We start from the raw sequence: 20952 nt of genomic DNA on the forward strand, positions 1-20952 counted from the left end.
CAACTGAAGCTCCTTTCTCTGTGATAACTCCAGCTGTGTCAAGTTGACACAAAAATAGCCAGTACAGGTGGTGTCTTAGGGTTTTACTGCTGTGAACAGACACAATGACCAAGGCAACTCTTACAAGGACAACATTTAATTGGTCTGGCTTATAGCTTCAGAGGTTAACAGCTTCAGTCTAGTATCAAGGTGGGAGCATGGCAGCATCTAGGCAGGCATAGTGCAGGAGGAGCTAAGAGTCCTACATCTCCCTCTGAAGGCTGCTAGTGGAAGACTAGTTTCCAGGCAGCTAGGATGAGGGTCTTAAAGCCCACACCCGTAGTGACATACTTATTCCAACAAGGCCACACTTACTACTCCAACAAGACCACACCTTCTAATAGTGCTACTCCTAGGCCAAGCATATACACACCATAACAGTGTGGGTGCACAGAAGGCCATCTCTGTTATCAGGACAGGCCTACAAGTGTTCATGGTTAAGGGAGCACACGTGAGTATATGGAGCAGATGCAGGTGTGTTGGTGACCGGCATGTGATACTTATATTTCAAACAAAGGATGCTCAAAAATTTTTTCTTTTTTTTTTTTTTTTTAATGTTTTTTGGAGACAGGGTTTCTCTGTGTAGTCTTGCCTGTCCTGGAGCTCACTTTGTAGACCAGGCTGTCCTGGAACTCAGAAATCCACCTGCCTCTGCCTCCCAAGTGCTGGGATTAAAGGCATGCGCCACCACTCCTGGCTAAAATTTAAGAGGACTTTTGTATCTCCTTTTCAGGGAATACTACCACCAGCTAGAGAAGGTGAGACTTATGAGGCAAGAAGAAGAGGGGCCTGGTGGGAGGAGGTGATTACCCGAAGCGTTCTTTCTCAAGGCTGTGTGTTACCCCAGAACTTGCCCTCTCCCTCCAGACTACTCTGTTGTTCCGTCACGTCGTCCTGCCCCTCTATAGTACTGAAACAATGGAGCCAGGAGCTGAAAAGTCAGTTGTTTTCCTCCGTCCCCTTGCTGACCGGCCAGCACTGCAGCAGCTGTGCTCTGGCATGACCTCCTTCCCCCAGCACTATGGCCTACCTCTCGATGAGTGCTGGCTGGAAGAACAGGAATGGTCTCATCCACAGTGGCCAGTAAGGTCCGCAGGGCCAGGCCAACTTCCTAAGACAAGAACCAGAGCAGGATTAGGACACATGAAGACATTGGGCCAATACTGATTGATATTTTCTCTCAGGAATGTACTTTCTGCTAGTTGTAAGGAAACTTTTTTTTTTTAAAGGTATGACTCTGCAGCCAAGGCTGGTCCTAAATTCACCATAATTTTCCTGCTTCAGCCTCTCAAATACTGAGAATATGAGCCACCATGAGGAACATATATCTGTCTGTGCTTGATACTGACCAGTGTTGCATGTTACTAGGCTCATGTCCCTGAAGATTCAGATCTAACTATCCTTTGCTCTAATGCCCAAGGACAGATGCTCACATCAGAAGTTCCCATAAGCAATGTAAAAAGTAGCACTTTTCTTTTTTGTTCCACTGAGCTTCCAGGTAGATTATGGTAGCCTCACAGTTCAGACAAGCTGACAAAGGACACATCCTTCTCCCTGTGTATTCAATTTGGCTAAAGAGAGGTTCTCCCTGCCTGGAAGCAATGTGGGCCTGACTTGGGAGCATGTTTTCAATTTCACTGCATTCAAAACTATCCAAAAGTTGTAAAGAAAAGGCCTGTTGTAGCCTCCTTCTATAATCTCAACACTTCTGAGAATGAGGAAGAAGGACTGCTCAAAGTTTAAGGCTGGCCTAGGTTATATGCAACACTGTGAGAGAGAGAGGAGAGGAGGAGGGAGAGCAAGAGATGGAGAGTGGGAGAAGTATGCCCTAGCATATAGTAAGCCAGGCATGAGCACACAAGTATGGTGGCTCATACTTGTACTTCCATAACCCTGGCACTTGTGGGATGAGAAGGACCTGTTGAGTTCACACCCAGCTAGACTAAGCTGTATAGTGAGATACTACCAAGAAATGAGTTTCCTGCCTCTCCTTCCAGATGTTAGGGCAGCAGGTGTGTGTTATGCTATTTACAGGACACAAGGGATGAAGCCCAGAACTTTGTCCATGCTAGGCCTTCTGTTAGAGCTCCATTCCCAACCACCTCTTGCCCCCATCTCTGTGTAGCCCTGACTGTCCTGCAGCTCTCTTTGAAGACCAGGCTGTCCTTTAACTCTGAGATCTGCCTGCCTCTGCTTCCTAAGTGCTGGGATTAAAGGTGCACTCCGCTAAACTTAAAAGTAACAGTAATTAGAAGACTCTAACGCTTCAAGGAAGCAGCCTAGTACTTATTGATAGGATCAAGTGAGAGCTATGACAATCCCTTAGGATGCTTCTCAGTGACTCTGTCACCACCTGGTGCTTTTACATCCAAAGCATCAGCTCTGGCTTCGCAGGGAAAAGAAGCCATCCCCACCGTACCGAGTGATCGAATTTTACCTTCACCATAGGGACGTACTCTTCTGGAGGAGCTGGCTGGATCTTGCTGGACATCTCGATGACAGCCTTCACCAGGCCTGTCACATTTTCATATACCTTGTCATTGGACCGGTCAAGGTTGGCAGTGGGAGGGGGGCTGATTTCCTGGGGTTGAAGCTGATAAAACAGAAGCTGGTCAATTCCTGCTCTCCAGGACAGCATGCGGTATCACCACAGTTAAGTTAGAGGGTCTTTAAAAGAGATCAAAGCAGATACAGAAGGTAATAAGATTTTCTTGTTTGTTCAGGACATAGTTCAGTTTGAGGACGACAATAAAGCAAGTCATCCAAGGGACAACACACAAGGCAGTGATGTCGTCTAACTTTGAGCTCAGTTAAAGGAATTGAGAAATCATGATATGCACTAAAGTCTCGAGATTCAAAGAAGCAATTAAGCACCCCATACTCCCAAGTCATTCACAAGGGGAACAACCCACAGAATTTACAACCAAGAATTTATCCAATTTTAGGGAAAGCTACCACTGCACCACTGAGTGATCAAACACTTAGCATCAATGCTAAACATCTCTGCTGGTTGTAAGTTGCCTTCACACATCAACAGCAAAGTGCTCTTTTCATGATGATAGTGCAGACCCACAAGCATCTGCTTTAGGCAGACACTATTTCCTTGCATAAAGCTACTCATGTTCTAGTGGCAGAGAAGTGACCTCCTGCCAGTTCTATGCTGCCAGCTGGGTAAACCAAGGCTGGCAGGGCTTGGCTCACGTAGTAATGAGGATGAGCATAAGAAGCCGCAGATGTAAACATGTACCTAGGTCCTGTGCAGAGGGATGCCACAGGCACCACCTACTGTATCCTGAGTGCTGAGGGCAGAATGACACAGAGCTCCTAGGGAAGGCTGAGTAGTGTTTCAAAATTCAAGTCATGCGTGGTGTGTATTTTACAAAGATTAAACTGTATAACAGCTATCAAATTATAGGTCTGTTATGGCCCTCAGGCTATACCAGATTTCTGGATGCCTTGATCATGCCCAGTGGCATGTTAGACAGTTATGTCTAACTTCACTGCAAAGTTGGTTATGTACCAGTCTCTGAAAACTACAAGAACTCTTCTTGGCATTTGTCAGTCATGAGAGGTGACAAACAAAGCAAGTGTGCCCTCCCACAGGGCTATCCACATGGTAGTCCAGAGTCACATGCAGAGAACTGGATGTGATAAAGTGAGCCAGACAGACACACAGATATGATGTGCTTACCCTCCACGGCTATTGTCGAACAGAAGGTGAGGAAAAGTTAAAGGAATTTATCAGAGAAAGGGAAAAAAGAAAAACAATATTAATAAGGCAGCAGAAAACTCCCATATAACACAAGAGCAGAACATCTGGGCACTAGCTACAAGCCTGCTGTGTGCTCTCTGCTCACTGGCTGTCAGAAGTGCCTGTGCCTGCTATTGGCTCTTTGCACAGCACATTACCAGAGCTCTGCCATGCAACAGTTGTTCCCATGAGATAAATGAGGGCAGCATGCAAAGCCTGTGAGCGGCAATGGGCAGTCGTGCAAGTCTAGAGAGCAAGGCTCTTTGTGAGCAAGGAGAAGGGCATGTGCAATCAGTAATCTTCCATCTGACTCTAGGAGAGTAGCGAGAAGCCACTCCACCCTCAGTCACTGCACATGGTCCCTCAGGCTTTGAGTCCTTGAATCTTAGGCAGCATTAGCCACACTGTCTGAGACAGATTCATGGCTAGGGGCTATGTCTAAAGACCTCAGAAGCTTATTTTTAACTCTCCTTCTCACATATTTGTTGTTGTTTTGTATGTATATGTTTTAAAATCTTTTAAAGACAGGATTCATTATGTGGCCCAGGATAGTCTCAAAACTCCTGATCCATCTGCCTCCATATCTCAAAACGCTGGGGTTATTGGTGTAAATCAGGCTGGCATTTTTTGTTCTGCAATTGGGTGGCTTTGGTGTTTTATCTCCTCAGTTCAATCCCTAGCTATCTTATTATGAATCGACTGGCATGGGAAATGCGACCACTTGCTACCTACACACCTGTATAAAAGCCACCATGCCACCGTAAGCCCCAGAGAGTCTTGAGTTTAGAGGTGCAAACACCCAGAGATTTCCTGCACACTGATGATCATAATCTGTCTCTCCACAGGCACGGGTTTAAACCAGCACAGCAAGGTGGGTGGGCTCCTTAGAGGGGATATCTAAGGAGCATTACATCACAATATGAAATAACTGTTTGGTTCCAGTAGGCCAATGCAAACTTAGTTTAAGCTGAAAGCTTTTTCTTCTTTTGTATGCTACCCTTTGATCACCCAGTCCTAGGAAAGCACTGTCACGATGCCTCTAGGACTCTTCATAGTGACATACCGCAAGCAGGGCTTGGTGGGAGAAACATCTATTATCGATTTTTAATTGTCCAGAGTTTTGATGACTTAGAAACTCCTGGGCTGGGAATTAAAAGCCAGCCCCCCTCCCTTTGCCGTCCCCCAGAGACAGCCAATTCCTACTCTACTTAAAACCCAGAGAAGGAAGAAAATAAGACATGTGAGCTCAGTGCCTGCCTTGCGTGAGCATAGGAAACAACAGAACTATGCAGAGAAAGCTGGAGACTGTGTCCGTCTAAATGTTATTTGGGTGAATGACCTGAGTCACACGCACTCAAGGCAAACATTTTTACATCAGAAATACTGTCAAAAATATTTAAAACTCAGTATTGTTTGTTTGTTTTTAGGATGGGTTTAACTACCTGTACTAGTCAGATAATGGAAACATGAACTTTACCTAGATGAAGTAAGTCTATTTCACTCATGAGATTTCTCCTCAGGCAGTATCATATATTAAGGCGTCCTCAGGAATAACTCATGATGTTACTCTCATCATGAACTATAGTAAGAGGGAGTGTCAGGATTTCAGAACAACTGTTCATTATAACACAAGACAGGTCAAAGGTCTGCTCTTGTGGCTTTTGAGAACAGTTCACTGCTCTAACTTTTCTTTTTTCTTTCAAATTTAAAGACATAATATTAGGAAGAGTTTTGTCTTTGCCTGTTTCTTCTCTAAGAATACCCAGCGTTGCCAACAGAGTTAATGAGAAGCTACCTGGATTGATGGAGCTGACAACAGCTTGTAGGTGTTTGAGGCCCAATCCCCTTGGCAGGGTTCCCTCGTCCAACTGCGTTTACTCACCATAACTTGTTGTATGCTATTCTGTGCCACAGTAAATCCTGCTGCTCTTGTTACCTTATGAACGCACATGGCAATGATGCCTCAGAGCCGCAGACCAACCTGCACTGAGCATGGTGAAGCTGTGTGCTCTGAGATGACATCATACCACTCTCATCACTCTCAGTGTGCAGTCCAGGGTCCTTGGACAATGGCATGCTACTTCAACCACTGGCTCGAAGTGACCATGGATAAACGGCTACACTTGTGTGAACAATAGTCATCTAATATAAAAAAATGTGACCCCTACCAACCTTGTGAGGCTGATGGCAAGGATAAAACATAAGGAAGTCTGTCACTTCAAGTACAGAGGCAGCACTACATAAACATCCAGCCTCATCAGATTCAAGATGCCATCCATTACACCCTGTACTATTGGTTTTTTTTTTTTTAAGACTGAGTCATGTTACAGAGCCCAGGCTGGCCTCGAACTCGATCTTCGTGTTTGTTTCTTTTTTCTTTCTTTCTTTCCTTTTTTTTTTTTTTAAGATTTATTTATTATTATATCCAAGTACACTGTAGCTGTCTTCAGATGCACCAGAAGAGGGCATCAGATCTCATTACGGATGGTTGTGAGCCACCATGTGGTTGCTGGGATTTGAACTCGGTGCTCTTACTTACTGAGCCATCTCTCTGGCCCTCGTTTGTTTCTTGAGTGCTACATCAATGATGCCTCATTTTGTACATCTGCATGACTGCACTCATATGCATCGAAGTCAAAGGTCAATCTAGCTATGGCTCCTTAGGTCTCACCCATTTTGTTTTGAGGCGGTTGGATCCCTTTATAGCTCTGGCTGGCCTGGAACTCACTTTGTAGACTAGGCTGTAATCAGAGATCTGCTGCCTCTGACTGCAGAGTACTGGAATTAAAGGTGCGTGCCACCATGCCCATCTATCTTGTTTTAGACAGTGTCTTGTATTGGGACCTAAGGTTTGCTGATTGTGCTGGTGTAGATGGCCAGTGAGGCCCAAGGATCTGACATTTCTGCTTCCCCACTGCTGAGATTTTGAACATGTGCTACCATACCTAATTTTTTGACATGGGTTTTGGAGACTGATCCTCATGGTTGTGTAGTAAGCACCTTACTGAATAACCTACCCCTCACTAAAAAAGCAAAGCAAACAAACAAAAAACCCAAACCAAAAACTTAAACCACTAAGAAACAAATTCCACCTGTATTCTAGAATTACTAGAATGAAAAATACTGTGTAACAGATTGAAGAACAGGACACAAGGAGAGGTATCCTGCCACTCTGAGTGGGAAATAAAGAGGTCCCAGCTTTAAGTACTGGACAGGGGTGAGGGTGTCAGGGGAGTTGGATACTTCCTTTCTGTCCTTGGGACAAAGAGATACAGGAGAGTTAGACAGTGACACAACCCTGGGGAGAAATACTGAGAAATCCCTCCAAGAGGAAGCTTGCTGGAATGTGTAAGTCAAATGCTGCCCTTAGGTTGAGGAAGGCTCCTGCATGATCACAACTGTGAGCTGAGAAAAATACACTTTCTACAAAGCCATATTTATAAGTGTGTGCAGATGACAGTGAGCCTACACATATCCCCAGCATCCCGGCTTCATGTTTAAAACAAGAAGCATCTCGTTGATTCCTATCTGGCTAGGGGATGTTGGCATAAAGTCCCTCAAGCCTAGCACGCTCAGAGAGTCCATTCAGGAAAGAGTACAATCAATACTTTTCTGAATCTTAAGAGGTTTGGAACACAGGATGCTAAATCCAGGGTTTTCCTACAGTCTTATTGTCAACATCTCTAACCACATGAGCTGAGGACTCAGTGACTCTACTAACCAGGAACAGACTACAGTGCACAGGCACAGATACCCACCTTGACACCCTCATTGTAGCTGTCTGCAGGGCTGCTGATGCTGGACAGGTTGCTTAGGTGGCCAGGTGCTCCAGGACGAGGAGGTTTCTTTGGTGGAGCTGCAGGATCTGGAAAATCAAAAGGGTTCCATTGCACATTAGTGAGCACTTTCAGGCCCACCCAACTCCGTCACTCCTAGCATTGGTACGGCATATAGGAGGCTCATGTTCTAAGAAGGAGCTTCTGTAAGTTCAGCTTTCTAGTTCTCTAGGTACAGATCTAGTATGGTGAACACCACACTGTGCAGAGGAAACTGTGAACATAACAAGGCACTCCATTTAAATCCTACCCCTGCCAAATCACAGGTACTTCCTCACTTACCTGGTTTCCCCACAGGCTGATAGATGTGTTGGTTTCCAGTCTGTGGAAGAAGAAAAGTTCAGTCTACTGCTCTGTGCCAGATAGAACAGCCCACCTCCCCTTTCCCTATTCTTCTTTATCTTGAGGTCTCTGCTGGAGTCTCCAGATGCCTCACAGCCTCAGGTGGGTGTCACTAGGAAAGTAACCAATGCATCTGAGTGTGCTGCTAGTCTATGTCAACTTGACACACAAACTACAGTTATCTGAATGGAGGAAACCTCAACTGAGGAAATGCCTTCATAAGATCCAACTGCAAGTGATTTTCTTAATTAGACTGATGGGGACGGGCCCAGTCTCTTTTCTGGGTCAGTGATCCTGAGTTCTATAAGAAAGCAGGCTGAACAAGCTAAAGGAAGAAAGCCTGCAAGCAGCACTCCTCAATGGCCTCTGCATGCTTTCAGGTTCTTGCCCTGTTTTGAGTTTCTGTCCTGACTTCCTTCGATGATGAACAGAAATATCAGTGTAAGCCAAATGAACCCTTTCCTTCCCAACTTGCTTTTTGGTCATGGTGCTTTGTCGCTACAAATAGAAACCCTAATTAAGACATTAAGATACCCTGGAATTGAACACAGTGGTCTCAAGTTCTCACAGCTCACAGGACTTCATAGTGTGTGCTCATTCTGCTGGCTGCTTGGGATCCACCTCTCCTCTAGCTTATCACTTAGATCGTGGTAAGGATATAGTCAGAACAATTATAGTAGGAAACCACCTGGTCATACTGCTTATTATATCCCAGAGGCACTCAGAGTCATTGGCCCTGAGGCACTGTGTCAGTGTTACCTAAGCCACTGCATAGGCCAGTCAGCAAATCCAATTCACAGACAGTCCTCAATCTTTTTTTGCTGGGGGTATAGAGTCAGGGTTTCTGGCTGTCCTGAAACTTGTTCTGTAGACCAGGCTATCCTTGAACTCAAGAAATCCACTACCCTGATAAGTCCATGCTAGCACCACCTGGCTAAGTCCAAGGATGGATTAAAAGGCAGTTCTACCCATGACAAACCCTTCTTTAGCTGTACTGCCTAAAACTGGGTAAATGTTTATCTGTGATAGCAGAGTCTTTCTATGTAGTCTAGGCTTGTTCCCCCCCCCCCCCCGGGTTTCTCTGTGTAGCTCTGGCTGTCCTGGAACTTACTCTGTAGACCAGACTGGCCTAGAACTCAGAACTCCACCTGCCTCTGCCTCCCAAGTGCCGGGATTAAAGGTGTGCGCCACCACTGCCCAGCTAGTCTAGGCTGTTTTAAACTTGATCCTATCTCTATCTCCCAAGACCTAGGATGATAGGTACATGCCACTGTAGCTGGCCTTTGCTATGTTGTGGGTTCTTTTCCTCACCCTTTATTCACCAGTTTCACCCCTTATCACTAGATAAGAGAGAAAGAAGGATAGTGGGGACAGACACATCCTGAATCCAATTTACTTCTGTTTCTCTTTTTAAATATGAGTATGCTGTAGCTGTCTTCAGACACACCAGAAGAAGGCATCTGATCCCATTACAGATGGTTGTGAGCCACCATGTGGTTGCTGGGAATTGAACTCAGGACCTCTGGAAGAGCAGTCAGTGCTCTTAACCACTGAGCTATCTCTCCAGCCCCAAAGTTGAAGCTCTTATTACGCTATATATACACATATGTACATATACACCCACACATACATCTACACATACATGTATAGTGCTTTATTTTTAACTGGAATGAGCACTTCTTTAAAATACTGGAGCCACAAGACTATTTCATGGCTAGGGACATATCTCAGTTGGTAGCATAATTCCCCAGTAACATATCAGCCATGGTGATAGGTACCTATAATCCTAACACTTGGCATCTAAGGTCATTCTTGGCTATACAACTAGTCTGAGGCAAGTATAGGATAGGTTAGAGAGATGCCCTCTCAAAAACAAAACAAAACCAAAGGACAACAACAACAACTACTAATTCTACTCAAGACTAATCCTGCCCTGCCGTGCCTCAAAACTATTTCACATCCTTGCCTCACAATTACAGCTGTTTGTTTTAACATGCTACTTATCTTGATTAAAAAAAAATCATTGATTAAATATCTAAATGACTTAAATTGTTAGTGTGTAGTTGTTTGACTGTACACCTCCCTGCTGGGCAGGGATGTCTAAACATGTGGGCCCCATCAGGTGGCACTGTTTGGGGAAGGTTTAAGCCTTGTTGAAAGAAAGAAGAGTGTCACTGGAAGCAATCTCCACCTGTCAATATGCCGCCCTATCATCATGAACTCTACACTCTGCAACCATAAGCCCTAAATAAATGTTTTCTTTTATAAATTGCCTTGGTCATGGTGTTTTAACACAAGAAAAAGTAGCTAATATGGCTGGCTTTTAGGTTCTGCTATGTAGCCCATCAGGGTAGGAAACCCTAAACTTAACTGATCCTCCAGCCTCAGCATCTTTTTTTTTTTTTTTTAAAGATTTATTTATTTATTATACATAAGCACACTGTAGCTGTCTTCAGACACTCCAGAAGAGGGCGCCAGATCTCGTTACGGATGGTTGTGAGCCACCATGTGGTTGCTGGGATTTGAACTCTGGACCTTCGGAAGAGCAGTCGGGTGCTCTTACCCACTGAGCCATCTCACCAGCCCTTTTTTTTTTTTAAAAGTAAGGATTAAAAAGTTTTAAAGTAGCCAGGCGGTGGTGGTGCACACCTTTAATCCCAGCACTAGGGAGGCAGAGGCAGGCGGATTTCTGAGTTCGAGGCCAGCCTGGTCTACAGAGTGAGTTCCAGGACAGCCAGGGCTACACAGAGAAACCCTGTCTTGAAAAACCAAAGGGAAAAAAAAAAGTTTTAAAGTATGTGTGTCCAAGTGTATATGAGACTACAGGTATCAGGTATGTGTCACCAACCATACCTGGGGATGGGGGGGGGGGATCTCTCTTTTCTTTTCTTTTTTAAAGATAGATTTATTTATTTAATGTGTATGAGTACACTGTTGCTGTCTTCAGATACACCAGAAGAGGGCATCAGATCCCATTACAGATGTTGTGAGCCAGCATGTGGTCACTGGGGATTGAACTCAGAACCTCTGGAAGAACAGCCAGTGTTTCTAATCGCTGGGCCATCTCTCCAGCCCAGAAAAACCCTTTAATTTTTAGTGTTTCTGGGGACCCAACACCCAGGACCTCCTGCATGAAAAGCAGTGTCCACTCTATCACTCCTCAGGAAACAAGGTGTGAAGAATGGCTCTCCAAGAACTCGCTTTGCACGGTGCTTTTTATTCCACATGCCATCAACTTACTAAATGTTAGGACAATTACTGAGCCCCTGTTCTACTCTTGCTGTGGGTACAAAAGAGATCTTTGCCCTACGTGGACGACAGCGAAGTGAAAAGAGATGATGGACACATGGAGCACACATGGAGGAAATCCAGCACTTTGTATGAGAGGCACCCCCAAAACATGGCCAAGGTGAGCAGACCTTTAACAACAGTGTCTGTGGGCTGGGCTGTACTCATAGGCCCACCAGTAAAACACACACACAGTATGAAAGTATCTGTTCTCAGAGCATTCTGGAATCATCTAACAAGGTACACATGTGTAGAATAGAACTATAGGCAGTTGCATGGATTCTGTTTTAAGGGCTAGCTGTTTAAAAACAATTTAGGTACTTCTGCCCTAAAACCCAGAAGAAAGACATCTTGCTTGAACAAGTTTTAAATGACTATGAGAAAAGTTGTAATTGTGCCCAGCATTGTGTCATCCTGGGACCTGGAGGCAGGAGGTAGTTTAAGTCTATCTTTAACAACTAGTGTATCTGCTACTCTAATTCTTACTAGACAGAGTACAGCTTCACTGCTAAAAATCTGTTATCAGTAACAGGACAGTGATCTGCATCTATGAAAATCTGGAACATGGCATATTTTGACAGTCTTAGATAACTTTCTTGTGTTTTACAGAAAGGCCATTCTATTCCATATCATGAATGTCAGCATGCCTTGATGTCTTTCAATAAAATGTGGAAGGCTCCAATATAGAATTTGGGACCAACTCTGGGGACAGTGCAGGCAGGTGCTTACCGGACCCTGAAAACTCCCGTCCTCCCTGTCGATGCTGCCTCGAGAGAGCCTCACATCAGGTTTCTGAAGAGCAAAACAAAGGCCAAAATAATTTCATTAATATGTGTATGTTACTGACATATTTTGGACTTAAGTCCACCACTTTATACCCAGTTCTCAGATACTGTAGCCCCAACCCCTCGACAGTAGCAGCTTCCGGCTGGTCTTCTCGCCTGTACCCAACATCATCTCAGTGTCACTGTGATGTCTGTGCTCCCAAGTGATAACGACTTCTGGGATCTGTGATGGTAAGACCACCATTGCCTCTTTTGGTGTTGGTAATGTAACTGAGGCTTATGAACATGTTAGACATGTGCTCTACCACTGAGCTTATGGTTAGCCCACAGTGTCAATCTTTAGGTGATCTTAAATGATTTCTATCTGAATTCTGTAAATATTAATAACTTTAATTACATATTTATTTAGCGTGTATGTGTGAGTGTACATGTGCATATGCACATACTGTGGTGTGTGAGAGGAGGTCAGGATAGCCTGAGAGAGTTGATTTTCTTTCTAAACCACGTGGGTCTCAGGGATCAAGCTCAGCTCATTATCAACTGATTTATCCACTGAGCCATTTTATGTGCCCCTTCTTAATTTTCTAGCTAGGACCCTACATTTTTTTTTTTTTCATTCAGAGCCATGTGGACTGGTCAGAGCAGCTTCTTATGGCTGAAAGGAGATCTGCTGTGCAGTTTGGGGTCTTGCACTGTTTTCATTTGTTGCTTCCACCTGTGGGGCATTGAATCAGGATCAAGCGATGCAGCAACAAACAGCTTAAAATCTGGCCAAACAAGAAATTTTGGACAGTACTATGAATAGAACTAGTCAACTTCCAGGTAACAGAGTCTATGTGCTCACAGTAGGGAAGAGTGTAGCTCACAAACGCTGCCCAGTTCACCACAAGGGGACATCATGGATGTCTTCATAGAAACTTGGATAGACATTTTTTTTTTTAAGGATACCAGAGTTTATAAAAGGCAGCCTGGGCCAGTCAGACAGCTCAAGGCTCATGTTGCCAGAAAATGCAGAGACCTTTCTCCCTGGAAGCCTGTAAAGGGAGGGGGAAGGGATTGCCACAGTAGGCTATTCTCTGGCAGGCAGCCCTTAGCTACTATTCCCTAGTTCCCTCATTGGTTTTCCTTCATTAGGACTGACTTGGTCCTCTGTGAGAGGAACACAGAGTAGGCTTTATGTAGTCAGGGCTTCCACATTTAAACTATAAAAAGTCCCCTTTTTAGTACAATACTGTTCGTACAATAATAAGAAGCCTAGTCACTATTTTTAAGCAGTGCTCAGAGGAAACCAAGGCTTCTCATCAGACTGCAGCTCTAGCAGCCCTGGCGGCTAGCACTCTGGCAAAGGAGTCCAGTAGCAATTACAGTAGTGATTCACATGCACAGGGCATCTGAGTAAGGCCACAACCTTGAGCTGGGGAAAAGAGAGGGGACACAGCAGAACAAGGAGCATTTGCTGTCAAGAGGGCATGTGACCTCAGGCAGGATCTGTTGTCCTCAAAATTATCCTGTGCAGGACCATGATCTGACAAGAGACCTCTGACCCACCAGCTACTTCCAAATCTAGTAGAAGTTCTGGAGACCTAAGTCTTCCAAGAACAGTTACTGTGATCTAGTGGAAAATAATTCAAACAGTACTATAAATAGAACTGGTCAACTTTCAGGTAATAGACTCTGTCTGCTCATAGCAGGGAAGAATGCAGCCCACAAACGCTGCCCAGTTTACCACAAGGACACAGTGGATGTCTTTAGAAGCTTCCACAGAAACTTGGACAGGATTTCTTTTTAAGATGCCAGAGCTTATATGGTGGCCTGGGTCAGTGAGATAGTTCAGCAGTGAAAGGGCTTGCTGTGATACACCTGAATCTGAGTTTGCACCCCCCCCCAAGTTCCACTATGGAAGGAGAGAATCAACTTTTCAAAGTTATCTATGTATATACAGTGCACATACACATGCACACATGAAAACATTTTAAAGAAATAACAAGACTGGGCTTGTATATTTCGCTAGAAATGTCATTTTTCTATTGATTTTTACTTCATGGGAGTATTGATCTATAGTGGTCTACACACTTGATAAGACCCTCCTTTTCTGCAGACATAATACTCTGAGAGAAACATACTATATTCAGGCTGCTGGAAGAGGGCAGCTCCAGTAATGTCTTTTAGCATAGTCTCTTTAAAGTCGCTACAACTCTCACTAGTGCCTCTGGTTCGGCAGTTGCAGGTATTCAGGGATTGGACACAGATGAAATGTGCTCCAAGAAGATAACATGGCTGTGGTGCAGGAGCCCACAGGCATGTGCAGATGAAAGCAGATGGCAGGAGCCTTCTGTAGACACACAGTTCTCTCCTACTCAAACATCACCACACTCTTCCACTCTTCCATGCATTTCTGTTTATGGGCAGGTGCATACACCCAATGGCACCCCAAAGGGTATCTGTGCCCAGACACATGACAATCATCTGACAAGAAGATGCATGAAAGAAGCTCTGTTTACTGACTCCAGTGCCCAGCACTTTCTATGCTGAACATAGGGCCTGGCTGGAATGAAATGGGCACAGACTGTTTCCAGGAGACCTCAGTTCAGCAGGGAACACATAGAAAGAGTGACGGCATTTCAGAGAACATCACACTGTGATTGAAATAGGCCAGGAGAGCTTGCTTGTCACCCATCTAACAGCCTCTCTCCACCACCCACTTGTAGCTTAAGAGGGAAGCCCTCAGGCTTGTCTGCCTCCACTTGGTGCCCTTCTGTGCTGCCCATCTCCTTCACTGACTACACATGGAAATGAATGCAATTGCAGCCAGCACTCGTAAGACAGCAAGTGGCAGGAGATATTTTGGTGTTTTTTTTTTTTTTTTAACCAGATTAGGATGGGACAGTGTCCACTCTGTGCCCCACCCTACATGTTCACCCTGGGGCTCTGCACCTGTTCTTTGAATCTCCTCTTCAGATTCTTTTCAAAGCATTTAACTTCTCCTTCTCTGTGTACTGCTTCATTAGTTTGTCTCTTTCTCCTCACTGCATCTGGCTTACTCATCAGTATTTGCTGAGACTGGATGGGCCTGTGAAGAGCCTGACATAATCAGTGAACGTGTGAGGATGGCAGCACTCAGACCCGAGAGGATCTGGTCTCAGTGAATGTGGGAGAAAGTAAAAAAGCAGCACCACCTGGGCTTTTCAAGGTTAAGTGTGTAAGGGAAACGACATGAAAACCACAGAGAAAGGTAACGGAGTTGCTCAGGCTCTGGCAACTTCTGGTGTGCTGAGAAACGAGCTAAGAGGAGTGGGGAGGGGGAACGGGGGCAAGGGGAGGAGACTGTTTCCAAAACACCTGGACTGGGATATATATCATCACTCAGTGAGTGTAAATCACAATTCTGAATGAATTAGTACAAAAGCCCAACCCAACAGCTGTAAGCATGTAGGGATTTGTTGCAGAAGGCAATCAAGCTTCTAAGATGCTTCCACTGGACTTGGTAAGCCTTTCCAAAGCTTCTCTACATATGGGTAGAATGTTTAATACATACAATCATGTTTCATGGAGAACATACTTTTAAATAAAAGCAGGCAAAGAACAAAAGGCACAAGCAGGCAATTCTTTAGGAGAAAAACAAATAGGGTAACAAGAACTGAAAACAAACAAAGAAAAGAAAACACAAGCTTTGGGACTGGGTCTCATATTATAGCTCCAGTTGGCCAGGAATAGCAACATGGCCTCACCCTGCTAAGTACTAGGATTATAGGTGTGTGACTTTTTTTTCCTTCCCTATACTGGGGGCTAGACCCAGCATTTTACATATGCCAGTCAAGCACTTACCACTGAGATGAATCCCCAACCCAATTTTAAAACAAACAAACAAACAAACAAACAAAACCAAAAAGGGTGACAGGCAAAGGCCTGTGATCTCAGTTAATCTGAGGGAGAAGGGTTACAACCTTGGGATCCTAAGTTACACACTGAGTAAATAGAAGGCTAGCTTGGACAATTTAGTGAGACCTTGTAACAGCAGCAGCTAAAGGCCTAACTAACAATAGAGTGCACCACACAAAAATGCAGTGTGGCAGCTCAGTGCCAAGGAGAAACTAAGACAGTTGAGGCTCTATATAGACAGCCGGTACTTTATTCAGGCAGTTAAAGCAGGTACCTCCTCAGAGATCATAGAACTATACAGGATAAGTTAGAATTGAATTGGGAAGATATCCTACTTCAGCAGGTCTTGCTGCTACATACAGAGGGAGACTCTTTAAGGCAGACATTATAGTCAGGGGTCTGGGCATGTGTTACTTAATTCTGCACATGGGCTATGCACACACACTTGGAGCTACCTGGAGGCTGGAGACATCCTGCACAGAGCATGAGTTAGACTTTACCAAAAGTTACCATGTATTTCAGGATGAGGTGTAGTGTATGAAAATAATCTCAAAGAAAGAGTAAGCCTGTAGGATACAGGCACCTCTGAGCCTTCTGATGAGAATTCCCCAACTCCCACAGAGACCAGCTTGGGTCACATCTGGCTAAACTAGTCCCATGACCCCACATCAATACCCACGCTCTTCCCACTGCCTGGAATGTATTTCCTGTGCCTGTTTGCTCTGCAAATTCCAGCTTCTCTTTTAAGACTTAGTTCACACATCGTCCAGACTCTCATGTCTCCCCAGCACCATAGGAGGCACAGAAACTCCAGTTTTCTTTTGACCTTGTTGGCAGGTTAACCTGGTGTCAACACAAACCTCTATTTAGTGGAGCCATAGTAGCACACCTGCACTGAAACCCATTAGCAATTCAAATAATTTCATTTTTAAAAATGCAAACAAATGTGTGTATATGGTAGGGAGGCTTTCTGGATAAAAAAAAAAGCTTAAGACATAAGACAAACAACAATTGGTGTATTCTTAAATTCATTTCCAAATTGAGCACCCACATTAAGAAAATTAAATCACAACTAATACTGTTAATTATTATTTTGTGGCATGACTTACAGGATACTTTTTCTCTAAAGGGATATAAAGTGCAAATCCATGTGATGAGGGGTCTGACAGCTCAACACAGTAAACCCCAGCTCCACAAAGAACCCCAGTGCTGACATGACTAATGCTCTGCATCTGCTCCTCACCTCTGTGAGGAGACACAAGTCTTACTCCCAAAATCTAAGCTTGCATTTTTTTAAAGTTTAAATGCATGTGATATAGCAGTAAAATCTGACTGAATAGAAGACATTTTATCTTTGTTATTATCTTATCTTACTATTATTACTATTTTATCTTTAGTTCTCTGTAAATGTATTTATATTTTGTATAGAAATATTATTGGTTGACTATGGGAGTTTAATGGAGAATTATAGAATAATAAGTGTGTCATCCACTAGTTTTCTAGTTAAAAGAAATCACAATGAATTCTGAGGCACACATGGCCCCTAAGAATTAGACAAAAGGATTCAGAATATGTCCTAAGTGTACAGGGTGGCTGGCTATGAAAATTGAATAACTTTATACAGGAACATTATATAGAAAATGCCAATATTGTCATTGTTTACTATCCTATTACTCGATGTTAACTTTGATAAGAACATGTGTTAAGAGATGATGCACTATCCTGAAGGGGCAGAGACTTGAAATGTGGACTGTGTGCATATCTGAGGCTGAAATAGAAATAAGACATTGAGGGATAACAATATGGCTCAGCAAGTAAAGGTACTTGCCTCCAACCCGTATTACTTGAGGACATTCCCTGGTGGCATGATTCCTCCAAATTGTACTCTGACCTCCACATGCATGCCAGGGCACACTGGAGTCCCCTTCTCACAAATAAATGTAATAATAATAATAATAATAATAATAATAATAATAATAGCAAACACTGAGAAACAGAGCCTCTCCAATGTGATCTACTTCCTGGCTCCCATGAATGCACTGTTGGCTATTCTAGAGTTGGCCCCAGAACTTACCCGGGAGTACAACTGAATGCTCTGCCTGTTAAGGCATGCTCCATCATTCTGAAAGCAAAAACTTTCAATGTTTTCACTTCAGTTGAAAGAGAGCAGCCTTTGCACTCAAACTTGTGGAGTGTGCTTTAACCTGTACAGATCAGTGTTAGAACAATCAGCTAGGATGAACAAGGCTCTGGGTTCAATTGTCACGATAGTGCAGACACACCCCTTCTCAAAAAAAGAAAGCTATTTATTTTACAATGAATAAAGTTAGAATCAAACCCTGATGAAGTCTGCAGAGTACAGTTTGAAAACACTGCCTTACAATACCATCACTGGTTGACTGAAATGCTTCCTGCCACAGACTTCAAGGAAAATAGGACCCAAATTGGTTCCTGTCTTCCCTGTATTTTGTCTCTTGGTGTCTTAGGGTTTCTATTTATATGATAAAACACCATGACCAAAAGCAACTTGGTGAGGAAAGGGTTTTCTTCAGATTGTAACTTTTGGGTCAGGCTCTAGAACTGAGGGAATCGGGACAGGAACCGTGGAAACAGGACCTGAGACACAGGCCATGGAGGACCGATATCTGTTCCCTATGGACTGCTCAGCCTGCTTCCTTATACCACCCAAGACCACCTGTTCAGGGATGGCGCTGCTCCAAGTAAGCTGGGTCCACCCACATCAACTATTATTAAGAAAACGCACCACAGAGTTGTCTACAGGCAAATTTTATGGAGAAGTTTTCTCAACTGAGAGTCCTTCTTTCCAAATAACTCTAGCCTGTGTCAAGTTGATATAAAACCAATCAATACAGGTGACATTGATGAATAACGACTCAGTCAAAGCATGAGGAGTCAGGTTTGTATTCTCCAGATAAAATGACTAAGAAAAAATGTATGGAAGCAGCAGGAAGCCTGGTTCTTTCTAGTCACATTTTTTTCCCCGAGGATTGTAGGGCAGGAGGACAAAGTCTCAAAGGCCCCAATACTGAGGCATGGACATAGCACTCAAGAAGGATTAGACAGAGAGCTCTCTTGTCAGCAAGAGTTTCTTGAAAGATCATTCTTATTAAGGTCCAGATGCATCTGTCAGACACTGAAGCAGGGGCGGGAGGTAGGCTAAGACTCAGCCATGTGAGCACATGGCTACAACAAGGCTGAGATGCACTGTTTTACCTTTACACTAGCACTGAAGTTCTGTGGAAACAACATAATAAAAAAAAATAACAGTGAGATCTGAGCCATTATATACTACAAAATTTTAGAAACCGATTCCTAAAATATCATCAAAAACAACAAAGAGCCCATTACGCGTGGCAAGTGTTTCTGACCAGATGTAAGGCAAGCGTCTTGCTTTAGGAATGGAGCTCTGCAGCAGTGCATGAGGGGGGTCTGGGCGGGGCCGAGTGCTCTGCTGAGTAGTTACCAGGAATCGCTCTTCCTTCTCCAGCCAGCGCTGGTCTTCTTCCATTTCCTGCTGCTGTCGGATTAGCCGCTCTTCCATCAGGTGAGGGGGAAGCACCTGTCCCATCCCTCGAAGGTCCAAAGCTGCGGAATCCTGGAAGGGACATTATTAACAGAACATTTAGTTTCCTGGGTCTGTTCCCATGTTCCTACTCATGCTGTAGGTCTTCTCATACTCCAGCCACCTCTCTGAAGGCTGAGATTTACTGGTTTAATATTCATGTGTATATTCTAAGAAACAGTTCAATACACAAAAGAATGCAATAGCACTTAAGAGTAAAAACGGAAAAACAACTGGTTAGTAAGAAGAGCAAGCTGAAATATGACCAAAACAAGAGCCATATGTAGTTGGCACACATGTCAAAAGCCCTAAGAGGCTAAGGCAGGAAGAACAGGAGTTCAATGTCAGCTTGAACTATATCAGACTGTCTCACAAAAGCACAAGAGGGGCCAGTGAGATGGCTCAGTGAGTAAAGGAGCTCTCCTTCAAACTGGTGACCTGAGTTCAAAATCTAGATTTTAAATCTATTACCTATGTAAAGGTAGTAAAAGAGAATTAACTCCACAAGGTGGTTCTCTGACCTACATAGTCATGGTATCATTGCCCCCATCTCCCAAAATAACAAGTAAATAAATTTTTACATACACATACACACACACACACACACACACACACACACACACACACACACGCAAGGACTGAGGATGCAGCTAAGTTGTTGAAAGTACTAGTCTAGCAGCATGATTCCCTCTCTAGAATGTTATGGTAGTATAGATCTATAATCCAACACTCAGGAGATACAAGCAGGCAGATCAGTCATACTTGGCTTTATAAGGAGTTCAAGGTAGGAGTCAATCTCCAACAACAACAACAACAACAACAACAACACCCCACATTTACTTCAAGGAAAAAATACAAATAGACAATTACAAATAATTCTTTTAAATCTTATTTTATATGAATGAGAGTTTTGCCTGTATGTGTATGTCTGTGTACCACTTGTTTGTGGTGTCCAATGGAAGTCAGAAGAAGGAGTCAGATCCCCTGCGACTGAAGTTACAGACAATTGTTAGCTACCATGTAGGTGGTAAAAATCAAACCTGGATACTTTAGAATAGCAGCCAGTGTCCTTAACCGAGGAGCCATCTTTCCAGCCCCTAGTGTTTCTTAGTTTGACCAGGAAATTTGCATATAACACACACAGTTGAAAGAACATTAGTTGGGTATGTGTGTGTGTATATCTATATATATCTATATATATATACATATATATATATATGTATATATATATTAGCCTTATGCATATGCAAATTACACCCATCAGAGGGTTCTATTTTCAAACAAACTGAGTGAGACATGACTATGTCTGACATGATAATGCCTGCTGGAATTCCTTTTCCATTTGGACAGTGCTAGGAAAGCTCTCTACTACAGAGTTACATCCCCAGTCTCTGGATTAAAACACAAACTAGATGGGGCTGGAGAGATGGCTCAGAGGTTAAGAGCACC

At 43.7% G+C, this 20952-nt stretch overlaps 1 protein-coding gene across 15 annotated transcripts in view; it reads right to left on the reverse strand.

Moving 5' to 3' along the window:
* Positions 1 to 20952, reverse strand: part of Ptk2 (protein tyrosine kinase 2) — a 201117-nt gene that overhangs the window by 2895 nt on the left and 177270 nt on the right. For 10 of the 15 annotated variants that reach the window (XM_029470117.1, XM_021183064.2, XM_029470119.1 and 7 more), the window contains 7 exons: positions 19405 to 19536; positions 11986 to 12048; positions 7909 to 7948; positions 7549 to 7655; positions 3731 to 3739; positions 2477 to 2632; positions 1070 to 1150 (listed from right to left, as the gene is read on the reverse strand). In XM_029470117.1, the coding sequence (XP_029325977.1) occupies positions 1070 to 1150; positions 2477 to 2632; positions 3731 to 3739; positions 7549 to 7655; positions 7909 to 7948; positions 11986 to 12048; positions 19405 to 19536 (588 nt within the window). The remainder of the gene's footprint in view (positions 1 to 1069; positions 1151 to 2476; positions 2633 to 3730; positions 3740 to 7548; positions 7656 to 7908; positions 7949 to 11985; positions 12049 to 19404; positions 19537 to 20952) is intronic. The other 5 variants (XM_029470118.1, XM_021183063.2, XM_029470115.1 and 2 more) reach the window with 1 other exon arrangement.

This window comes from Mus caroli, chromosome 15, assembly GCF_900094665.2.
Source record: "Mus caroli chromosome 15, CAROLI_EIJ_v1.1, whole genome shotgun sequence".
In the NCBI taxonomy this organism is placed as follows: Eukaryota; Metazoa; Chordata; class Mammalia; order Rodentia; family Muridae; genus Mus; species Mus caroli.